The 24,979-nt window shown below is 48.1% G+C and overlaps 1 protein-coding gene across 1 annotated transcript in view; it reads right to left on the minus strand.

Annotated features, from left to right (window-relative positions):
* Nucleotides 1–22,433, minus strand: part of RFX4 (regulatory factor X4) — a 96,898-nt gene extending 74,465 nt beyond the window's left edge. The window contains exons 1-2 of the mRNA XM_075742884.1: nt 22,001–22,433; nt 2,219–2,305 (exon numbers count right to left, since the gene is read on the minus strand). Coding sequence (XP_075598999.1) covers nt 2,219–2,305; nt 22,001–22,043 — 130 coding nt within the window. The 5' untranslated portion in view covers nt 22,044–22,433. The remainder of the gene's footprint in view (nt 1–2,218; nt 2,306–22,000) is intronic.
* Nucleotides 22,434–24,979: the final 2,546 nt, after the last annotated feature.

Here is a 24,979-nt window from a genome sequence, read left to right on the forward strand (position 1 = left end):
AAATGTGTGAGAGGCTGGACAAAGTGAGACGATGGTTTGGAAATGTCTTGGTTGGCGTGTGGGCACTGTTAGAGAAACATTAGAAAGAACTCAAGGGCTGGAAAAGAGCACATAATACAATGATTTCTAAGGTGAAACTTCTAGATTGTTCTAGATTTCACAGATTATTGGTCTTATTGCTGCTGTGCAAGTGGCTTATTTTTCTCTCCTACTCCTTCCTCTTCACCCTCTCTCCTCCTCTTCACCCTCCAAAACCAAGGATGACTTCAGGTGGATTAAGATTCTCTTATCTGCACTGCAGAAATGCTGGTGTCAGTGCAAAGGAAGCATCTGGAAGAACTGACTGTTAAGAAGGAAGCTAGATGAAATCAACTCTTGCTTTCATTTGGGTTTCCATTATATACTGTGACAATGTCTTCTGCACACAAATTGTGGGATAAGTTCATTTACATATTTGTTTCATCAGTTCTAAATTTGCCACCTTTCATTATCATCGCTTCCCCTTAATTCCAGTACCAGAAAACAGAACGAACAACCATCCTGTCTTCTCAGTGCCATTGTCTGAAATATCTGTTCTTGCTAACCCACCAGGTCCACTTCTTACTGTCTCCAGGTATGTGGACATTTTCTTATGCTCGCATTTAAACTAAAAGCACATATATAACAAATTACTGCTAGTTTTGCTACAACCTGTTTAGGTTAACAGATCTATAACAGAACATAGGAGATTTATAATTATATTATAATTATTTTTTAATATAGCTAGTGGTGCTAAATAATTACCTTGACAATACTGTCTTGAACTGTGAGTCTAAGGAAAAGCTCATTAAAGTCAATAGGGTTGAATCCTGAATTCGGACCCTATTAGGAGTCTGAAATCACATCTCATTCATTACAGATTCTTTCCATCACTTTCTCAGTAGCACCAGAGTGAAATGAATTTCATAAACCTCATAGTTTCTCCTAAAATGTAAATTAACAAGCAGATGCTTTTTGTTTTTCACTACAGTTTTATATTTAAAGATAAACTAATTTCTTGTTCCTTAATTTTTAAAAACCAAAAACCCCAAACCTGTCCAAATTTTATTGTCCATCTTTAAGGATTCTTATCCACTGTCCTTAACTTGGGAGTCATAAATAAATACCATGTTTCTAACACTGCCTTTCTCCTTCAGAAGAGATACTGCCTCAAAAGAGAACCCTGAACAAGTAAGCGTAGGGCCCCGATACAGCAGATTCTGTGATCCACTAAAGCATTGTGCTGCAAGGCATGTAGTTTTACTGTGACATCAAAATAAAGTAGTTATCTTAAAATGCAAAAAAAAAAAATGTAAAAGGGACATTCATCAATTAAGAACTAATTAAAAAGACTTTTTCTAAACTTAGGTGCTTGAATATTATAAAAATGTGAGTCTTTCTGAACTAAAGAATTCAGTCTGCATTAATATCCTCTAACATAAACATATGAAATACAGAGAGGAAAGCTAACATGAAGAGTACTTTGCTTCAGGCAAATTAAGTAGAATAGAAATTGCATAAACAAGGAAAACTAGTAATCTAAAAATTGTCTTACATTTTTAAAAGGAATCAATTAGGTTATTTTAAGATATTTGGGGGTCTTTTTAATTACCTGCTGTTGTTAAAAAAAAAAAAAAAAAAAAAATCAAGATGTTAAACTACCATAACTAGAAGAGATAAGAAAAAAATAGGTATTTTAAAATCAGCTAGATTTAGAATTGTTTCCTCTCTATGACTAAAAAGGAAGTAATATTAGTTAATATGTGATTTTTTTAAAATCTTATGATTGTTTAATTCTTAAAATGAAGATTTTTATATGTATGATTTCATATAGTCATATCGAAAAACAGCACAATTTTTCCTGTATTTCAACGTCATGGAGTTCACCAGTGAAAATCAAAACAGATGATTTTACTCATGAGCTAATACTAAGAGCACGTTTTAGAGGTCATCCAACCTTTACTCAGTGACCCAAATTCTTCTGGTTGTTTTAACTAGTAGATAGCATTACTTCCTTTTAAATAATGCAAAATAGCAAATATTCCAGAAAAAAAAACCCACAAACTATTGGATGTGTCAAGTGAGTTGACTCTTCAAATTACAGAGTACTAAAAATATCACCAAGATGTAGCAACATATAGCAGGAAATTAGCACTTGGACACGTTCACACTAATTTTAAATGAATGACAAGTTACTTACTTTCATCGTTAGAAACATTCCCCAGAGAGGTGTGACTGGAATAACGTTTGTTTTCACTTTCATTGAGACATCGTTCAATCCAACTCTCTGCAAAGGAACAAAGATGCTCTTTTTTTGTGTTTGTCTTTGCATAATAAACAAACTTCCAACATAGAAAACTAAATAAAGCACCGGTTTTCAACAGATGGTGTTCTGTAGCATTTCTGTTAAAACACACTCAGTCTGAAGTTATTTAACAAGAAAATCCTTCCTTGCTTTCAAACTTAACTGTTGCTTTTTAGTTTTATTTTTTCTTTGTCTGTTTTTAAACAACAGAGGGTGAAACACTTCCATGCACATAACAAAGCTCCTCAGGATATTCTCTTCCCTCCCCATTACATGATACATTTAAAAAAATAATTAAAAAATCACCTCATGTGGGCAACTGAAACACATAAGTTGCATTAATTTCTAAATCTTAGTCTGGCAAAGACTTACGTACTCAAGTATTTCCACTGGTTTTGAAAGGACTCTTTGTGTGTGTAAAATCAATCATTCATGTGATTTTTTGTTACAGTGGGGCTCAAACTGGGCTCCCCGAAGTCCAGCCATTCACCCTGGTGGAGTCCCAGTCCCTACCGAGACCTTCTCCACACGGGTACAAGTCTAATGTAGCGAGTCAAGCGGCCACTGAGCTACTCGAACCTTTCTCACTCCACGATGGATACTCAACCACTCCTGTCCTTCCTCTTTCTCACTTCCAGTTTGTTCCCGCCAGTCAGATGAGGTACAGTATTACATTGACTTGACTCCACTGTTCCTCTTTCTGGAAGCTATAACATACATCCCCTGATGACTTTGGAGGATGCACTAGGCTCAGCAGAATTTGCTGTTACAGGTCTTCAGGGCAAAAGTTGCACCTTCCTATGCATTTCCTTGGACAAAGCCTGAAATATGAGTCCTTGAGTTTGCCTGGAGTCCCTGGTATTGCTACAATAAACTGACCTCCCTCATAAGATTATTTCTCAAGGGCATGCATATGGGCGGAAAGGAACTTGTGCTCACAGAGCTTCCTGTGGTCAAAGCAAGAAAAAAGAAGGGATAGGTGGGAAGGCTGCAAGGTAACCCCGCAAGTTATGACAGAAAATAACCCCGCGGAGCAGAGAGATGTACAAGAAATAAGGGGAACCAGGCCTCCCCATCAGCAAACTGCCAGAGACAGAAACACCTTCAAAGACACGGAAATGGCTGCAGATTCCTTTCCATAAGCCACTCCCCAGACACGTCGGGCTACCAGCACAGCGCAGGCACCAGTCTGCCAGCCAGAGAAAGCCCATCACAGCAGCAGGCTTGAAGGGAGAGCAGAAGCCCAGTGTCTTGGGAAAGCTCCCCATCTGGTTTATAGAAGGTAAAAGTTGGTATGACTTCATTTCAGCACTAGATGCCAATAAATAACTATATGAATAGTCATGGCCAAACACATCCTGCAGAAAAAATGCTTTTTAAACCCGGACAGTTGCACAAACACACGTATATTCCTCTGTACACATGCTTTGGGCTGCCACGCAAACAAAAGGGCAACGGCATCTGTGTAGGACTTCAGAAAGGTCTGCTGAGAGCCCTTCACATTTGATTTCCAGACCCTGCCACGAGAGTCCAGGTACTGTTCCTTTGCGCACTTCTAGTTTTCAGGCAGCGTCAGAGAGGTTGTGGCAGCTCCAGGCTATTCCCTTCCCTCTGCCTGTTTGCCCGCGGCTAACACGCTGCAGCGCTGCCTTCGTCAACCACATCCCCGTGTGCGTCTTCCTCATTCACCATCAAACTGCCCTGTGCCTATGGAGCCTCACGACCACACTGCCTCTCCCCTATAGCCTGCTCCTTTGAGGTACTTCTCTGAAAATCAGCAAAAGTAACTCTTGTTGTCAATAGATTTTTCAGGAAATTTCTTCTCCCATCAAATTCAACGCAGCCTTGTGTAAAGATCACTTTAAGGTTGCTAACACCACAACTTAAAATTTGCCAGCGAGGCCTGCGCTGTTTAATCAGCTCCTGCTCGGTTTCTAACCCACAAGCCTGCGGCAACTCTAACTTTGAGGCTTTCCCTTCTCATGCTGCTCAGCTGCATCGGGTGGGGGTGTATCACCTCCTTGTCTAAAGGCCAACACAACGAGATGGCTGCTTCGTGCCAGATTTCTTTTACTGCCCTAAAACTGAGCTAATAGCTTCTCTCCTCTCCCTTTTTAGTACTGCGAGCTGGGGGACAGGAGCTAGGATCCTCACAGATCACTAGGAATTGAAGAGAAACTTGGTGCTGAGGACAACATCAGAGAGAGGTGCAAGAAGCCTTGAGAAAGATTACCCTACCTCCTCCTCCTCCTCTTTTCAGTGCACAGCCATGGCTGTATATAATTCCCTTGGCTCTGAGCCCAGCTGCAGGGAGTAAAAGCAAAGGCGGCTGCCATTAGCGCCAAGGAGAGACCGATGCCCAGCTCTGCCCTTTCTTTTCGTCCCGGCACCGAGAGCTGGGAAGCTGGGATGCATCCTCTTCCCTGAGCAGCAGGGAACTGGCAGCAGCCATCTTTAGTCACGTTCCCTGCCTAAGTAATAGGAAAAAAAAACTTTTTAAGTGTCACTCAATAACAATTTTCACCATCCTGGTTCATGTGCTGCCTCTGATAACTGCGTATATACTCCTTTTTCATTGGTAAAGCAACAGTTTACACTGCAAGATATAAAATCTCTGGAGTAGGGCGCAGTTACTGTTTAATTATGTGCTGCAACTCCTTTGGTCCTGAATCACCCCAGTTCAGCTCGCTGCAGCCTGAGTCTGGCTTTGTCTTTGTGGCCTTGCATTTAAATAGCTGATAGAAATTCTTCAAGCCTGAAAAGATACATGACCTGTCTGGCAGCAAAGAATGAAGAAAACTAACTCTTTTGAGCAAAAATGTCAGGGAGTTTATGGCAAATTTGTCAAATTATTTGGTAGATGACAAAATGCGACAAAACCAACTAGCTATTTAAAGGCTGTATTATTGCATAAACTGAGTGATGTAAGTATAAATAAATATTGATAAGTAGATATTTTTTACTGTTTGTATAAAAAAAAGTTTTTACAAAGTTTTTAACTCCTAATATTAATAAGAATACCTTCAGGATTAAAAGAAAATACAACGACAGTTTTGCTGAAATTGAAAATATTCCCTTCAGGACCCCACAGATCCCAGATATGATGGCGCCTGCTTAAAAGAAAACAAAAAGAAACCCACAAAAAAAAAAAAAAAAAAAAGGAGAAGGAGGCAGAGTAAACAAAATAAAAAAATCAAAACTAAGTCTGATTTTTTAAAAGTTCTTTCAGAGTTAATACCAGGTAGAGCCCTGTACACATCGAATGCTCTTGTCTTCGTGACACGGAGGCGTACAACCCGGCTGCACTGGTGTCTGTACCAGGCAGTCAGGCTGCAGGGCCGGAGGAAGAGACCCTCGGCTAACCGTCGGTGTCCTAGGCTGAGGCTTCATCACTTGCTCCCAAGGCTGACGCCAATCACACTACACTGCTCTTCTAGACAGGCATTGAGTCACACGGTATGGAAATTTTTATATGATCAAAGCCTAAAATATTGTGCTTGGACCTTACAGACTTCTCATAGACAGGATTTCATATCAGGAACAGTCACAGAGTAATGGAGAGTTCAGGTGGTGATTAAGCAGAAGTGCATATCAGACCTGATAACAGTGATGAATCATTAACACAACAGGTAGAAACCCCAAATTTCCAGTGGGAAGTGCTTGTGAGAGCGAAAGAAAACACATCCTGTCTCATACAGGGTGTATTTTTACTCACTGCATTTTCAGCGTATCCAAGTCTTAAGGCATTTCCCCTCCCTGCTTCCAGAACTCCTGCCCACCCTGAGCCCCAGCGTGCAGTACCCTCAGTTGTACCGACACAGCAGTTTGAGCAAGGATCAGCACTAGCCAAAAAACATCCGGGCAAAATAAATAAGCTAATTAACATCTAATAGTAAAATGTAGTGTAATCACATGCTGGTAACTCTGTACTGTGACACCATATGGAAGCTATTACAATTCTACTAAGCAAAGAATGCAACTAAGGTGTATTTAATGGTGTTTTGAAGATGCATCTGTAAATACAATATCAAGTATTTAATTTTGCAGGGATCAAACGTAAATTATAATGAAGCACACAGCTATGTCCCTCAGCCTTCAAATTTTTGTTATATAATTTTGTATACCTCTAAATACAAATACATTGTATCTTCTGCAGGATTCCAACATGAGGGAAAGGAGATGATTATTCAAATTACAATAATTTTTCCAATGTCAATTTTCTGATAGAATAATTTATCATGACACAAACAAAAACTATAAATTGTTCCCAATGAAGTGCTGAAAGATGGATTAAAAAGAACTATGGAACCCCTTCTGGCCCTCATTCCGCCTCTTCTCTTTTTTGGTCCTGATATTGCTAAGACTGACACATTCACCAAACCTCAAGCATGAGAGTATTCCTCTTCCATTAAATGTGTCCACCACACATTTAACAACAGAAGTTTACACTAAACTTGTTTTTAAGAGTTGCCAGAACAGAGGCCTGCATGGCTTTCCCTTGTTCCCACAACGGCTCTTCACACTGACAAGAATATTTTTATTTGTATGGTGTTTCACACCCACTGTGCTGGGAAGGCAGACCGGGGACTCCCCAAAACAGAGGCAAACACATGATGCTGCTCAGGAGCAGGAGCTTTCATAAACTATTAGGAAGAGGAGCATGAACTGTTTTTTAAAATATATCTTTGACAAATTATTTTGACACATTACCTCCTTCAGAAGGAAGGGTTTGCCACTGGAAGAAACCTTTGAAAGGCTTCTTCCTACAGAGCCTCATTCGAGGTGAGAGAATACAGCAGAGGTGCCTGCATACTGCCAGGACATTTAATGAGATAATTACTCCATCTTGTTTGTATAATGGTTATTGGCTCAGCATATTTGCAGCTCAGAAAAGAAAGCATTCATTACTCCCACATGTGCATAGCCATAGTGAGAGCAGTATGAGAGCCACCTGGGCTCTGCTCTGCAGAGAGCAAGAGGAGGTGGCCCTGATTGCAGCCGGCACAGGCTTCTGCAGCTGCTGTCCTTGCAGGAGGGGTAAGAGTTGCTGCAGTATTAGCCCCACCTGTAATCACAGCCTCTTCTGGCCTTTGAGAGCCACCCTGCCCTGCTCGGCACACAAGCAGGATGGCAAAAGCAGCTGGAGGGGCTGTGCCGTGCAGCCAGGAGGTGAGTGTACCCAGAGCTGCTGACTGCAGCCCTGTGGGCACGTCTGTGCGTCCTGACGGGACATTAAGAGATTTTTATGGGCAAAGTTAAACTCTGTGGTCACCTAATCTGAGCTGTGTTTTGCCTCACCTCATTACCCTCCAGTGGTACTAACTGCGCTGGTTTTCCCCAGCTATGCCATATCCTCTGATCTGGATGTGGTGGTATCACTGGCGTAATTGTGAATTGCTATCTACTTTTTACTGAAATTGTAGGAGATGAGAATCCTCATGATCTGGAAACATAGCCAAGGTTTGTGGTAATCACCATGTGCTTACTTCACCACAGCTCTAGCAGTTGCACAGAAATCCCACTCGTACACCTTCAGCTCTAGATTGGTTCCCATACTCCAAATTTTAAAGCAGTTTGCCAACGAGCATGACAATTTACCTAGTGCTCTGCACAGGGACCAGCCTTGCTTCCACAGAAGTTTGCTTGTCACTGAAATAGAGCTACCTCTGGAATAAGAATTAGAGATTTGCCAGGACCCAAACTAGTACCTGAGCTGCGTACCAACTTGGATGGTGCAGCTGCAACAGTCTGACTCCTTAGTTTTATTCATGGCTGCTCTTGTAATTTTTTCCACAGTTTCTCAAGGCAGAGATAGAAAAAAGTAGAAAGTAACTGTGAGCAAAGTATATAAAGTGTAGATAATGCAAATAAAAAGGGACCACCAAGTTTTTGTGGATTTACAAGAGGACCTGTTGGAAAAATGAATACTTAGAAGTGATGACAGACTTAATTTTACAGTTCCTGTGACAGAGGAGGAGCTCGTCATGCACGTGGAGTCTTAGCACCCCTCTGAGTTATTTGTTCGTCACTCTCAGAGGAAAGAGTTACTCATCTCTTCCTGCAGCACCTCTTTGCCAAGTGTCTCCGTACTGAGCTGGCCAGCAATACTGCTTACGTGCTCATCTGATCTGTTTGGGCAAGAGAAAAATTTAGAAGGTAAAAGCAGTAGCTCAAAAGCTCAGGAGACTGACCGAAGGTCGTGGAACCTCCTGTTCTCAGTTTCCTGGCCCATGGTACTAACTAGATATCATATCTGTCTCAAATTTTTTTTCAGTGGAGTTGATGGGATGATATTCTATATCTTTTCTTTTTTAGGAAAACCATCACTGCCCTGACAGCTTCTGTTGTTTGTCTCAGAATAAATGCTGAGGTCTGCAGGATCCATTGAGGCTTCTCTCTGCAGACTTTATCTTGCTGAACATGGTTTGAGACATGCCACCACCCAATAACCCCCCTGTTCATGCCGTCACTGTTGCACCATTGCTGTGGACAGAGAACTTCTCACCTCTGTGGCTGCTATATTCATAATATCCAAACAGTCTGTTTGCTTTGACTACCCCTAAGTGTGCTGCAAACGCAATCTCTAACTGGGTCTCCAAATACTACTTTCATATGAATGAAAGTCAAGAGAAAAATGAGCCAGTACCTCTAATATTTGTTCTGGTGCAAATGAAAACTACACCTTATAACACTTCGATGTCTCAGATCAATTGGTCACATCAATTTAGAAGACAAATCGCTAGTTTAAACAGCCTCTTAAAGACAAGAGAAAGTATCCCTTTCTGTCAGGGGTAATGATTAGGAAATAAAACCAAAGTTGACCCTCAAACTATTAAAAGTCTGCTCTAGCACCTGCTGCACGTCACACCCGCTCTGACTAGAAGCAGAGGATTTGTGTTCTGAATCTCCCACACCCCTTGCAGCACAGCACTGCTGGTTGTAGGTACGTCTGCTACCCAAGGAGTGTAACGCTGCCGGAGCACTGCGAGAACGGGGTACAGCAGCACATTCAAAGCTTTAAGAACTACACTGTCTGAAAGAAAGCAAACAAAAATCATTTTCTCTCTGAAACCTCAGTCTACTGTAAAACCAAGACCTGAACAAGATCTCCTAAGCCAGGCCTCTGCACAATGTTATGAACAACTGTGGGTCTGTAACATGACAGGGCTTGGCAGCCACTGGCTCCCATGGAGGGCATTAAACTTACCAAAATCAACTAAAATCAAGCAGAACAAGCTATTAGGGACAGCTGATCACACACACAGGGATTTTCTAAGATTTAGGCTTTTATAGGTGATGTAATCTCCCTCCTCTCTGTGGTCAAAAGAAATGTTTGAGAGACCATATCAGGGACATCATCCAACTGCTATTCCCTCTGATCACTGTAGACACTCCTCATTCGCAAAACAGCTCTTCCTTGACCATCGAGGTGGGCCTGCCACACAGAGCCTGGTTTTGCTCCTCGCTACCGAATTTATTCAGTGCCATCAGCTGGCTAGGCACACATCCTTCAGACAGTGCGTGTGAGCTGTCAGGAACATCTTCAAGCTCCACAAGAAATCATGCCAATGTCCTCCTTGGTCCTGCATAGCCATCTTCTGTTCTTCCAAGAGACCTGCTCCTCAGGGATGACAGGGACACATGGCCTTGGTGCAGATGGTAGAGCCGCTACCCTGACAAGCTGCCAGATACCTTGGTGCTTTGTTTGCTAATCTAACTTTTTATTTCATTTCCAACAGAGCAAAATGTCGGGCACTCTTGGTGCAGTCCTTTCTTTTGTTCTCATTTCTTGGCATAGAGTTCTCTTGGAACTATTTCAGGGTTAATGGACATTGGTTCAGGGCACTTGCTAGACATTGGCAGGAATGTTTTTGTCCTTTTTCTTTCACTCGTGATTCTGGTGAAGCATCGTGAAATTCACCATGATATCATAAGAATGCAAAGAATGACTCTCTTGAATCTGTGAGAGCTCTTTTGTTTTGTTTATCCAGGTCTTCACTCCTAGTACTGATTTTCTGTTAACCCATTTGATAAGGTATATTAAAAATTTGCATTGTGTTTAAACAGATATAACAAAAACCACCATAGTGCATTGTCTTTTAACCTGCCTAGAATACTTGGGTAGGAAAACTGGAATTTATGAGATGTTGCTTTCTTGTTACTCTGTGTACTGTGCAGAAGTTTATCTAAGTGTGATACATTTGCTGAAGTACTCTGTCAACAATATTGCTCATTAAGAAGCTGCATCCCAAACGTAGATCAAGCACACTCAGGAACCCTAGAACACAAGATGCCTCTGCATATTGATTCTGGCATTTAGGGCAGCCTCCAACCTAGATCAGACAGTACTTTGAAGTTCTATCCATTCCCTTCTCTGGAATCACGTATCATTGCTATCGCATTTCCAACTTGGTATGCATGTTAATTGGGAGTAGCCATTTCCCTCTCCCAGTCACACACAGATGCTATCTAACATTTTATTTTGAAAAGTAGGTTTCACCAGACCAGTAAATAGCCACTTGGGTTTTGCTGCATCAAGGCCATTCCTCATTTAACAGGGAAGAGAACCTCACCTGGTCCAACTTCAGTGCAGTGACATTTCCTCACTTTCACCAAGGATCATTTAAGCTAGTGACACCAGTATCTGACCAGTTCAGCTCTCCCAGGGCACTTAACTCACATGGGTGGGAACACGCAGCTAATCTTTTCATCAGTAGGATAATCATGCATATCATGTGCTTTCCAAGCACCAATTCTGCATATAGCAAAGGGTATCCTCATGCTTCTACAACATGATGTGTTAGAGATCTTCAGTCCTTCAGGGTCTGCTGCAGGAACCAATGTAAATGCTATCGTCTCCAATTTATCTGCAATGTTTCCTTCCAAGAAAATGCAAACATGCCCCTTTATTATTGCCAGTCCTATTCTCTCCCAGAATAAAGCACAGTCTCTTGATGCCCTTTTTGCCCCAATTTCATTAACTTTTTATGCTATAGAATTAATGTGAGGCACACAAGAGAGCTCCTAAGAGGACGACCTTCCCTTCTGGGTACCTATCACATCTCTTTTACTCCTAACCATACAGCAGACTCTGCTCACTAGCTCTTGGGTTAAACATTCCCAGCTGCTACCATGGTACCTCAGCTCACCAGTGAGCATGAGAAGACCTGGAGTCCTCAAATCCTTAATTCAGCTCCACTTCACCAGTGCACAAGGCTGGAGTAATTTGGCTGAACAGGACTTAACAAGAAACGGGATTTGCATCAAGTAGCCATGAAATGCTTCCCTCTGCCTCAGGGGCTGACGAGTCCAGCAGACAGGCCAATTTGGCACAGAAACGGTAGTACATCAGTAGGACAGGCCCACAAAGATGACAAAACAAAGATGGGAGATGGGAGGTGCAAGAACCACTGGCTATGGGGCTCAGGGAGGTGAGAGAAGAGGCAGAAGGCTGGTTGTTGGAAAGGAGATGAAAAAGGAAAGGAAACGAAACAAAAGAATGAACAACAAAGAAAAGAGCACTGTCAAAAATAAAGTGTAGGAGGAAAGAGTAACTATAGACAGGAGATTTTTTTTAAATCAGAAGAAAAGAAGTCAACTCCTGAAGGAACAGGACTACAGTAAATATTTCTCATCAGAAACAGCATCCAGTCAGGCGGACTGAAAGAACAAGAGAAAAAGTCAGACGGACGCATATGTGCAAAGAACACTCGGGTGTCAGGATGTAATCATAGCAGTAAGAGACAATCCCTCGTCACTTCTTCCTTGACACAAGAAGAGTGTGACTCAAAGGAAAGAGATACTGTATTTATTCAAACGGTGGCCACCTGTCCTCACATTATGCACATCTATTCCAAACCTACCGGTTGTCCACTGCTGTCAAAGGATGCAGCCGTTACATTACTCACAACCATTTTTGTGAGCAAATATGGCACTAACTAGACAGAAACAAATTTCTTTTGGCTCTCAACACGCACCCAGAGAATATCTGCGCACCAAAACTAGCAGAGAGGACGTTAATAAATCATCGTAACCTACTCCCACAAAGATTGGTACCTCTCAGAACTAATCTGTGTATACAGAGCAAGCATTTCATGCTATTAAGTTTGCAGCCTAAATGTGGTTGTTGGAAAGTCTTCACTCAGGCCTGCTGTGCCTAGACTTACAGATTCATAAACCTTGTACGAATTTAGTCCCTTCCACACTGTCTTTTCCCTCTCCTTAGAAAGTACTACGAAACTAGACCAGTGCTTTTAAAACTAGGAGCCTGGCTTTTCTGAGAAGCCTCCAGTCTCCTCTGAACAATATGCAAAGCAAACTCAGGGAGGGAACATGAGAAAGAGAGAAGTCTTCTTTCCTCCTTCTTTTTTTGCCTAAGACTCACCAAAACAAGAGTCTAGTATTGAATATTCAGCACTGAATACTAACCGCTCAATAGACGGTCTGTTTGCAGAGCTCAAAGTGGAAATGACCCAGCAAGGAGGAGAGGTGAACACGCTGCTCCATCCATGTGATTAAACTGCTCTGTAAACGCAGTCCTCCCCAGTTCTCCCCACCTCCTTACAATGGAGGCCATTTGTCTCCCCTACCACAACTCATTTAAAAAAAAATGTTTGCATTAGAGGGGCCCCCACACCAGTATTGTCCCCGTGACTCTGTGTTTAAGAGAGGAATGTGAGCGCCCACGCTGGGAGACCTGTGCTAGCCAGTCGGTCCCACCGGTGGGCCCTGTTACTGCCACTGCTTGGGAGGAGGGATGAGCAGGGCGCAGTTTGCAGAGGAGCAGAGCACCCTGCTGGGTGTCCCAGCTCTCAGCCTGCATGAGGCACGGAGTAAATCTCACCCAGCAGCTGCCTTGGTCTGCCGTGGACCTCGGAGGTCTCTTAAGCGCTCCTCCTCTGAGTTAGTGCGTTATGGTGTCGCACAGTGAGCATCCAGGAGGCCCAGCTGGGCCACAGGCTGACGTGCAAGCACAGCACGCCGTTTAGTAAATGTGTCATTTGCACACAGCCTCTCATCAGGCCGAATTTTCCTTGGTAATTAAAATATAGCTCATTGTACCTTTGACCCTGAGAGGTCCAGAAGAAGGAGCAGCCTTTTACAGACACGAGGTGCACATTGCAGACCTGTCGTGCTCAGCGTGACAATTCCCAGCCTGGCTCTCGCACCACATCTGTCCCTAACGGGATCTCCGTCTCACACGCAGCACCGGCCATGGCTCCTCTCCTGCTGGCCCTGGGGTGCCAAGCGCGTTAGCCAGCAAATCTCTGACCCACTGCTCGGCCAGCTCTGACATACAGAGGCCTGGAGCTGAGGCGAGAGCCAGGCTCCGCAAAGATGCCCAATTCCCCACCCCTCTGGCCACCGCGTGAGCCCATGCACCCAGGGAACACCCACTGCAAGAGCGGGCATCTCCTCACAGAACAGCGTGCTCCTGCTCTACCCCGACACGTGGCACTTGCGGAGCAGGACTCCACTTCCACATTTGTTTGCACCACAGGTTTTTCAAGGGTTGTTTTTCAGGTTTGGTGGTTCTTTTGGTTTTTTTACAGTGTCTATCAGGTCACTATCACCTTAAGGACCAGCCAGGAACTTTTGTTTCCCCAGGTTGCTTAAGTTTTTTAGGGGGTAGAGGGACAGGAAGGATTTTACTTTCCTCTGAGCATTGAGGATGGCAACAGCCAAGAGCAGGATACCTACAAGTTATGTTGCAGAAGCTAACAGCATTAAATACTCATTTGCTTAATTAGGACAAATTAGGACATTCTGCCACATGTTCATGGTTAAACTGAATGTCAGATGAGGTGGGAACCACACAAGTCAGGTTGCTGAGAATTCCACCCTACCCCCTTTGAAGAATAGGATTGAGTCTCTTTCCTACAACCATCCATGAATTTTATTCAACTAACGGCCTGTTTCTGCAAGACCCTACAATATTAGCAAAACATACAGCCTTTCCTGCTTGTCCTCTGACACACAGGCCTTTTGAATTAGGTATGCACTGCTGTCACCATGGGAGACCCAGCTCCGGGACACAGGTGGTTCCTCCCAGCACTGGATGACCCCTTATGAAATCCCACTCATGACTTGGGTTCTCCCTCCATACTGCCCTTCCTCAGCTGCACCTGAGGTAGTTTTAGCACTTCTGAAATAGTTTAGCAATGAATAGAATTCCGGGGGTGGGAAGGATGTTTACACTTCTATCATTGCATTTAGTGGTATCTGTACTTACCCCAAATTTGGCTTTTTTTCACTACTTTTAAATTCCCCTTGCCACTGCATTTCTGGTATTTTATTGCTTTACAAGTTTAGCACAAGCTAGATCTGAATTATAGATCTACACAAGAACAGAAACCTCATGCCCATTTTGTTGACTTAGGGGGTCTCGTTTGCAAACTTGCATATAAGACATTTTTCATATAATGAGCTCTACCAGACTTAATGTGTCTAAGTCTTGTCCCAAGTAGCCAAACCAGTAAAAATGGCTGCATTGAAGAAAACAGGATGGTCTGACAATATTATTCTAAGGAGTGAAAGTTTCAACAGAGAGAAAAGAAGGTGAGCAACAACAAGTATTCCATTTCTAGTGACAGTATTCTTAAAAAAAAAGGAAAAAAAAAAAAAGAGGGGCATTAATTTCTAGCACTCAAAACTTGTAGTCCTTACTTCCAAGCAAATCTCCTTTTTTCTAGATATAATCTCAGCAAGCAAATCAAAACCCCAAGAGAAGAGGATTTTGTGTTTCTAAGTGTTTGAGTCTATGCTATGGGGTTCCCCAGCGTCCAAAGCTCCAGCGGGAAGTTTGTCAAAGCGATGACCTCAGCATCAGACTACAGCAAGCCTAGAAAAACAATGAAATCCCAGCATACACCCCCAACCTGCTGCTCTGAAATTCATGCCTCTAATTCCCAGGGTTCTAAGTTTCAGGGATTCACTCATTCAGAGAATATTCCAGCTATCTAAAACATATTGTTTCCCATTACCATAATATTTGGGATCCTGCACAAAAATGCTCAGGATAAGCCGCTAATTAATTGTGAACCCATCGTTCATAGCTGTGAATTGACTCCTTGGTTCCTGTAACAAATTCCATCTTAGAGAAATTAAGTTCACTTACCAACAAAAGAAAACAAAAAGTGCTTAACTGTAGCTGAAGTGAAGGAAATGAGACAGCGCTGAGCCCCGCATTTCAGTCTCGAGGCAATTTAAGCTGCAAATGAGCTTTTTCTTCCTCACTGGATGCAGCAAAAGACAAGGCTCTGTTTAACCCTCTCCACTTTTCCCGATTTCAACTTTATCAGGAGGGGAAGAATAGGCAAAAAATATTTAACCCAACCCTTACTTGCATACAGAGAATGAAACTGCAGCTCTCACAACAAGCCAGAAAGACTGCCGCTGACTTTAAGCACCATTTGTAACCCTGGCTAGTATTTCATATCTAATAAACTGCTCTTGCTGCAAATCTTCTCAAGAAAATAGATGTAAATGAAGACAGGCCAGGACTGCTTGTTATGCATGTAAAATAGCTGCAATTAAGTTATTACGCGTTCCCAGGGGTTGGGAGGGATCATTACGAGCTCACCCTGGGCACCTGCCCTCTCCGAGGCACACACATGGGCTTCAACAGGTGTTTCTCTTGTGGCACCATCGCAGGTTCAGGACCCATCTCTAACAGCATTACAGTTTTAAGCACTCACAGAAACTCTCTGACACATATATACAATTCTAAAGATGTGTGTAAACATGTTTTTAGTACAGAAATATTAAAAAAACCTACACAGGCCTCCGCTAGCTTAATCGTCACCATGTACTCTTCCTTCCTGCACTTGTTATCTATAGGATCGCTCAGCCATCAAATATCCTTTATGCTATCCATCTTCCTAACTAGAATGTTAGCAATCAAATCCCCTCGGCCGACGGGGCGCTGGGCTCCAGCAGGGTCGGATCGTACGGGGTATTCATTTTCAGACACAATGAAACAAATAGAAAATCCGGCGCAGATGGAGGGAAACAGACGAGTGGGTGAACTCGGAAAATTCACAAACTTCAGTGCTCACGGAATTGTGAGCTAATTATTTGGACTCGAATGTCACATCAAGTATCCCCAAAGGACTGACCTTATATTTGTATTAGTTACATGACAGCCCACTGCTGCTCTAAAGGCATTGTCGTGAACCATCAACCCCGGCTGTATTTAAGGCCACCTCTTCAAAAGTCTGCATCTGAAGAGGTACTAATGTTTCATCACCTCACGCATGTCAGTGGTCCCACGATTTCACCTTTATTTTGCTATGGTGAAATAGTATCCCAGAGGATGCACCTCCTTACGGCTGTCCTAACTTGCAAACCACCTGCAAATTAAGCTAGAGAAATGCAAAGGCAAGTTTACATTTGGAGATGCTGCCGATTTTACGGCTACGCTAACCTTCTTCCTCGCCTGCACACTCACTGCACCAGTGGCTGCAATCCAGCCTTTTCTACAAGCAAATAAGCCAATGACCCTGATGGAAGCAGGGTGCTGTACCAGTGACTTTCTGTGGGACAGCTCTAACCCCCATCACATGTATCTTAGCACAAAATTGTCTCTTCTAATTTCCAGAAGAGCTTTTGCTCGATAGATGTTTACTACAGTAAAGGTGCAGGTGCGACAACTGAGGTTACGGGTTTCTTTACAGTCTCACAGATGAAAGTTTAATCTGTTTGAATCCAGAGTCCCTTCTTCAATGAGGGGTTTACCCAAATAAAATCTTGAGGACTGTAAACCCTAAACTGTAACTTAAATAAATTAAATAGTGTCCTATAGTTGTCTGGCTATTCTTATGCAAAAGCTTGTTTTAGTTCTTTTTTCTTTCCATCCTTTTAAAGAAACTTTTCTTTATTGCAGGTAAAGAACAGATTGCAGAGCAGTGAAAAGTACCACAATTCCCCCTCCCTAAGTATTTTATAATGAATTCATTAGCACACAAATAAATCACAAAAATCATTCTTTTCTCTGAGTCAGACTTAGAAGATGAACTTCTTAGTTCAAGGTAATTTTGACCAATTTACAAATGTCTAAAAAAGCCTTACGGATTTTACAAAGTTATTAAGACCCCCTCAGGAAGGAAGACCTGATCTAGTGCTGGGACTTGCATGTAGATCCCAGTTCTGCTGCTGCTGAAGGCAGAGGGAGCTGCCAAGGATCGGGCCCCACTGCGCAAACATTGTCCGCAGGAACTCCGCAGCCAGCAGGAAAGAAAACATTTTTGTTGTTTGTTTTATTTTTGTTCCATTTCTTTCACATGTGAAATCTTATAAGACATGAAATGACGTAAGACAAATAGTCAGGTTCAATTATATATAGAACCAGTGGTATTTCTTTTGCATGTCCATATCATATCAAATTTAGTATTCGAAAGAATCGCTGGATCATCTTAACTGCTCAGCAGGTAAGAGCCTTTATAAACACAAATCCTGGAACAGTGAAGAACTTTTTTTATTTACTGGAACAAAAAGAAATCACATTTTTGCTTGAGTATGAAAAGTGCTCCAGGAAAGTAAGAAAAAAAAAAGCCAATAGCAAGTTCGTCTTTATCCATTAGTGTTGCAATAAGCAAAGCAAACAGTATTCAGCAGCAAAATCGACCGCTCGTTTGGATCAAAACCATTGAGCCCTAGGATCGCATGCTTCAGCATCGTACCTATCTTCTGAAATGTCACAACTGCTTTCCCAACTAGCATTCAAGTATTTATTATCAATATTGGCAATTTCATCAATTGAACCAGGATATGAAAGCCATTAATTCTCTTCAATCAGTGCTTATATGTCAGATCCTTCTTAAATGGCAAGCTCATACAAAAGGTCACCCACGGCTGCCACAACACCCATATAGTGGTCAAGAACATAGATGGAAATCTGGCCACCACCACAACGTGTTTGGCTCGGGCGCTGGAACCCGCTTTTCGTGCTTTAAGGGCCTAATCCCAACGTCCTTGAGGGCACTGAAAGGCTTTCTGCTGATTTTAATGGGGTTTGGATCAGCTCCTAAATCTCAGCTTCACGTCCCAAGGATCTCATCCATCTAGCGCATTGAAACCAGTGGAGTATTTGCCTGGCTCCAACATTGAAATAACGAGGGATATTTATTGAGTCACGCAGAAAAGTTGCACTCCAAGAAAGCGCCTCCTTTTCCTTCGGCTCCTGCTCCCTGAAGCGGTGCGGCGGGGAGTTTCCCAGGGGTGCCGCGGGGAACGGGAGGGTGGCAGCCCCCCGGGAAATCCGTGCCGCCCCGCGTCCCCCCACGCAACTCCCTGGCCGGGCGGCACCTCCGAAAGTCCCGTGGGGGGTCTTGCAGGGGGGAGAGTTTCGTTGGGGCGGCGGGGGGGGGGGGGGGGGGCCGGGCTCCGGGGCCAGAGCTCTCCCCCTGCGCCAGGTGCCAACCCGCGGGGCCACCGCGGCCGCGGAGCGCCCCATCCCGCCCCCGGGCGTGCACCCCCGCCGGCAGCACCTCGCACTCACCGTGCCGGTGTCACTAGGGGGGGCTGCGGCTGTGGAAACCCGTTATTAATACTACGGGTCTCCCGCAAAGTCTCCTTCCCCCGCCCCAGCCGCCCTCCGGGGCTCCCGGGATGCTGGCCCGCCCGGTGTCTAGCACCCACCCCGCCGCCGCCCTCCCTCCAGCCCCGGTGGGCTCCGCCGGGGGAGGAGATGGGGTTCCGGTGCGGCGGTTCCCGGCCCCCCGTCAGGCTGCGGGCACGGAGGTGGCGGGGGGCCGGCGGAGGCCGAGCGCAGGGCAGGCGGCGGCGGGCGCGCTCCTACAAGCCTCAAAAGTCGGGCACGGCCTCCCCCCCATCCCCGCCGGGGGCGACCCCTTTGTGCCCCACGGCGAAGGAGCGGGCGGGCGAGCCCCGGCGGGGGGCTGCAAACTTTCCCCGGCGGCTCGCCGGCTCCCGGTCCGGCTCGGGGGAGTTACGGGCTTTAGAAACTACGGCTGAGGGCGGGCGGGCGCCTTACGGAATAAACGGCGGCGGCAAAACGATGCGAGCAGAGATGCCGCAAACAGCCCGAGAAGGACGTGTGCCACCCCCCGGGTGGGTGCCCCGCTCCCCGGCCGCGGGCCGGGCCCCGCTGGGCAGCGGGAGAGCTCCGCGGGCAGCTCCCCGCCAGCGCTGTCGGTGCCGCCGGTGCCGCCGCGCCGTGCCCGGGTCGGGCCGTCGGGGCCGGGCGCGCTGCCGCTGCCCTGCCGGCCTCCTGCCAGCCCGGCCCCGGGCGCCCTGCCTTGGACGGGGAGCGGCTGGGGTGGGGGTCTCCCGGGCCCCCAGACGGTCAGAAATCGGTTTAGGCTTGGTGACAGCCCCCGTGGGTCACTGCCCAGGGTAGGGGAACATGAGCTAAACTCGATGGAAGCGCACGGCACTGCTGGGGGAAGGGGAAGGAACCAAACCGTTCCCCTGCCTTAAAATTAGAACCGTGGGTGATTTTTTTTTTTTTTTTTTTTTTTTAATCCCGCTGGTTTAGGGAAAAACTGTTAAGGAGAAATTAAAACATGACTGATTTTTTTCAATGAAGCCATATTTCTCCACAATGCAAAAGGATCTTTACATAACAACTGAAACTCAGGAGAAAAGCTAATTGGATTAAGTCCTCTGAAAGGGAGGTTAAGGTGTCTGAATGAGACAACCGCAAAGCTCCACTTTTCTTGCCATCTGTTTAGCAAGACTAAAGTGTTTTCTGATTAATATTGTCTTAATCAATCATGCTGCCATTTATTATAACCATACTGAATTTAAGGAACGAACAGTACGGAAGCTCAGCCTGAGGATGGAAAATTTTGAATGCAGGGATTGAAAACACGGGGCTTTTTTGGTTTGTTTTGGTTTGGTTTTTTTTTTTCTTTCTTTCTTTCCCTAAAGAACCATTACTGTCGACAACGAGAAGTTGCCAACGGTGCCCTCAACTCCGTCTCGGCAGTGCCGCCGGACAGAAGGGCAACTTTCTTTTACACCCTAGTAACTCCTGCACACGCTCTGACATGAACACAACGATTCCTTCCCCGACGAGCACTTTCTCCCCGGAACCACTCCCCAGGTTTTGTCCCGGGGCCTCGGCAGTGAAAGTGGCCCAAACCCCGCTGGTGTCGCCGGTGGCCGGCGAGGGACCGAGCCCGCCCGGTGCGCCGAGCCCCCGCGCCGGGACCGCGGCAGGCGCAGCCGAGCAGGGCCGGGCAGCCTTCCCTTCTCTCTCTCCCTTTTTTTTTTTTTCCTTTAATCAATATTTAAATTTGACAAAATGCCCTTCGGGACGCGCTGGGGGCGAGAAAACGCTTGGCGGCCTCGGGGCGGCGGGGAGCGAAGCGGCTCCGAGGTCGGGCTTGCCCTGCCCCGCCGCCCCTTGCCCCGTCCCCGCCCGCACCAGCTACACCGGCACGGCGCCGGGTGACCCCGGAGCAGCCGGGACTGAGCTGCGGCCGCCCCGGGGGAGCGCCGGGACGCGTCCCGCCGCGGCCGTCGCGGAGGCGGGGCGGCGGGGGTAACGACCCCGATCCCAGCGCGGGGTCCGGCGGGGCTGGGGCAGCCCGGCTCCCCGCTCCCCGGCCACCTCGCCGCCGTGCCGGCCATCGCAGCCGGGCACAGCGATCGCAGCCGTCACAGCGGCTGCAGGAGGGGACGGGGCAGGTCAGGAGCGGGCGGCGGGGGAGCCGTCCCCGGGCTGTGCCCTACCTAACCTGAGAGCTGTCCGCCTGGGAAACGCCTTGCCGGGGAGGGAGGGAGGGAGGGAGGAAGGGGAGGAGGGGGTGTTTTCCGGTGCTAATAAAATAAGTGAAAATCGCAAAGGTTACTGTGGCGGCTGCCTGCCCTCCGCTGCATGGGGCTGCGCTCACGACAGGGAGTAGCGGTTACGGCCGGTGCAAACCGGGCGTCGTAGTGCGGGGGGAGCCCGGGCACGGCCGGCGGGAGAGAGCGAGAGAGAAGGGGCCGTGGTTTCGGGAGGCTGCCGGCTGACAGCCGCGCTGGGAAGACCTAGGCCTGGGCCCTGTCCCCGGGGAGAGCCGCCGCCCCGCGTCCCCCGCCGCCGCCCCCGGGCCAGGCCGGGCGGCAGAGGCGGCCGTCGAGTGGCTCGCTGGTGGGACTGCAGCCGCCCTTCTCCCGTCCAGCTACCGGATCGGCCGAGTCATGGTTTGGGTGTGCGGAGGGAGAGACCCACCCTGCCCTTCCCCAAACTCCCTCCCCTCCAAAGCTGCCCAGCCCCGGCTCTGCCTGCGGGACAAGACGACCTCGGTGCTGAGCTCGCCCTAACCCACCAACCATCTTCCCTAATAAACCTCGTTTTCTCGCCCCTCGGAAAGTCTCCGCTCAAACCTATGCGAGCGCCTACAACTAGAAGAGGAGAGGGAATTAGTTTGCCGGTCGACAGCCTACGGAGGAGAAAAGAAAGAAAAACAAAAAAAAAGAAAGAAAGAAAAAAAACACCCCACCCTCTGCTTCATCGTATCTGCAAGTGCAACCGCAGGGCTCCAGCCCAGGGGTGAGAGCTCCCCCCTGCTCCCCGCTCCCCCGCACACGCCCGGACTCATTTGCCTGCGAGGCCGGTAAGGCGGGCGGCCCCCCCACCCCCCCCCCCCCGTTGCCGCCCGCGCTGCCCCCGCCGCCACGGTCAAGTTGAAAAGTCCTCCCTGCTGCCTGCGGGGGGGAACTTACCTGTGGAGTCCATATCGGGTTCCTCCAGCAACCCGCAATGCATGCTCTTCCCATGGACGGGACGGGAGCCCCAAGGTCCCGGGGTGTGGAGAGCCCCTATCTCAGAGATGCGCGGGGAGAGGGAGCAGGGTGGCGGCCAGAGGGTGGGGAGGGAGGGCAGAGGCAGATAGTTGGGGGGGGGGGGTGTAGCGCGGGAGAGAGGGACACTCCGTAATCCAGCAGGGCAAAGCCAGACCCGTCAAAATGTTTGCGGATGTTTCATGGGAAAAAGCATCATTTTATAGAAGCCCTGATGGGAGAAATGTCATTGATAGGCCAGCCAGCCTGATGAATGGCTGCTACTCAGATGGGGATGTGGCAAGGCTCAATGTGAAGCCCATTGTGATGCTGTTTTGAATAAGAAAAGCTTTCCTCCAAAAAGGGGGGCCTTAGATCTACGCAATCCCAACACTTCGACTTCCCTCTTCTATTAGAGCATTAGAAACGTTTTTCTTATTTAAAGTTCCAGCGGCCTTTCCACTCCTCCCTTCCCTCCCCCAGCCCCCACCCAACGTCTTTGGCTCATTACAGCCCGAGATCAAAATTGGCTTAGATCTTCAAACGGGCAGTAGGTTTGGGGTTGTGCTCTTTGGGGCTGCCGGGTGTGCGTGCAGCGCCGCCGAGCTCCCCTCCTCCTCCTCCTCCTCCTCATCCTCCTCCTCCCGGTGGGCTCTGGGTTGGGATCCTTCGCGGGCACATGGCGTTGGAAGCTGCACAGCTTCCCAAAATATCTTGTAAGCTTAGTTTATTGGGGGAAAAAGAAAAAAAAAAAAAAAAAAAGGCGATGTGTGTGGGTAGGGAAGGGGGGGGTGAGGGGAGAAAGAAGTTGCCAGTGTCTTGGCGAGCGGTGCTGGCGTTGCCCATCTGAGCGGGGGCTCCCGCCCGTCTCCCCGTGGCCCCGGGGAGCGAGGGCAAAGCGGGGTGGGGGCCGCTCCGCCACCGGCCTGTCTGCCAGCGGAGAGCGGCTGGCCCGGAGAGCTTTCCGTGGGACTGGGGGGGGGGGAAGCAGGGAGGGGGCAGAACCCGATTGCCAAGAGAAATGAAGGACTAAAGGGGCGCGTTTTCAAACTCATGTTCCCTTCCAGCTTTAGCCCGAGGATGCGAGGATCCCTTTTCGGGTTAGCACGTTGCGGGGGGGAGAGGGGGGTAGGACGGAGGCTGGAAAAAGTTGCTTATTCTGCACGCGGTTGTATGTGCTGGAAGTGGAAGTAAAAGTGCAAAGCTAGGGCTCTGATAAAAGTGGCTGGTTTAGGGAAGGAAAAGCTGTGATTAGAATATGAATAGAGCTCCAGGAGAGGAAGAGAAAGGGGGATTATAGCTGAATTACTTTGACCATGGACAGAGCCAACGTTTTCCACTCTTCTCCCCCTCTCCCCTCCCTACACGCAGACTACCCCCTTTCCCTCTCCCCTTCAGAAAAAAAACAAACCAAACCAAAACAAAAAAACCCCCAAACCCCCCAACCACCAGCCCCACACAGCAAAACAAGCGGCGAGGTTGCTAAAGAGGAAACCCAGCGCTCCGCAGTGCCTTCGCATCCCCGGGCGGGCCCGCAGCGGGAGAGCCGGCGGTGCTGGCCACCCCGCGCACCTCGGCCCCCGCGGGACGGGACGGGGCCAGGCGGGCAGCCGGGGGCGGCCGGCGCAACCCCTCCAGGCCGCGTTTTGGCGGGGAGAGCCCGGCGTGCCTGAAGACGAGGCCGGTAAAAATAACACCGGGGTGAGACAGTACAAAAACCGAGTCCGCGGCCGGCGGGGACTGAAAAGCACTTGAGGTCGCGGCAGGGAAGGCGGCCTGCCCGCTCTCCCCGCCGCGGGGACGTGCCCGGCGAAGCGGGAGCAAGGCCCGGGGAGGCTGACACCTCTCCTCCTTCTACCCCCCACCCCACCAAAAACCAATCCCAAGGCAAAGCAAGGGCTGCGGCTTTTTTTCCCGACCGCCATGGCTTTCCCACTGGGAAAGTCTCATCTCTCCCTTCCCTCCACCACCCGTGTGCTGCCGGGCTGGCTCTCCTCCAGGCGGCACCGGGCCGGGGCCCCGATGGGGCGGGCATGGCCGGCCCCGGGCCACCGCCGCCGCTGTGCGGTCTTCTCGACGGCGCGGCCTGCGGCTCCTGTTCCCGGCGGCCTCCGCCCGAGGTTCGCTCGCCCCCGCCTTGGCCTTCTCCGCCCGCGCCTCCTCGGGCTTCACCCGGCCACCTGCCCCGCGGCGGGACGGCCTGCCGCCGCCCCCGCGGGGGGCGCTGACCCGCCGGGTCCCTCCAGCCCATAGAGGGACCGGCACCCCCCTCTGTCAGTCAGGGGACAGGCTCGGCCCCGCCGCCAAACGCCCCTGGGGGCCTTGGTGCGTGCGTGAGGGTATTTTTGATTGCCGCCGCCAAACCGGGGTCATTCCCCCACACACACACACACCCCCTTCTAGGTTTGTTGGGTTTTTTTCTTTCCTTTTCCCCTAAGGTTTTACTGTGGAGTGGTGGGAGCCACGAGGGGAGCCCGTGGAGTGAGGGGCCCTCGGAGTCTGCCTGCCCTGTTCGGGGTAGGCGCGGGCCCTGAGGGGAAGCTGAGGCCCCGCGAAAACATGAGGAACGTTTTTGGCCTTGAGCAGGGCTCGTCTCTGAGGGATTTTGAAATCAGCATTAACTTTAAAAAATAGGAAATGCTGGCGGTGCTGTGAGGAGCGGGGCGCTGTCTCTAAGCAGAGAGGTTGCCTGATGCCCAAATGGCTTCCAGCCGTGGCCCTGGCCCTGGAAGGGATGGGATTTAGCGCAGCCTGGATGTCTAGAGGCTTGGGCTCTTCCCAACATGATGCAAAGATATACGTTCTCTATAGGTGGTGATGTGCGGGCAGGATCAGCAGCAGCACTTCTGTTAGACCAGAGGTACTTTTTGCAATCTGTTCACTCCCTGCTTCTCCAGATTAGTTCCTGTCCCCACATTCTTG

Source organism: Balearica regulorum, chromosome 1 (assembly GCF_011004875.1).
Source record: "Balearica regulorum gibbericeps isolate bBalReg1 chromosome 1, bBalReg1.pri, whole genome shotgun sequence".
NCBI lineage: Eukaryota > Metazoa > Chordata > Aves > Gruiformes > Gruidae > Balearica > Balearica regulorum.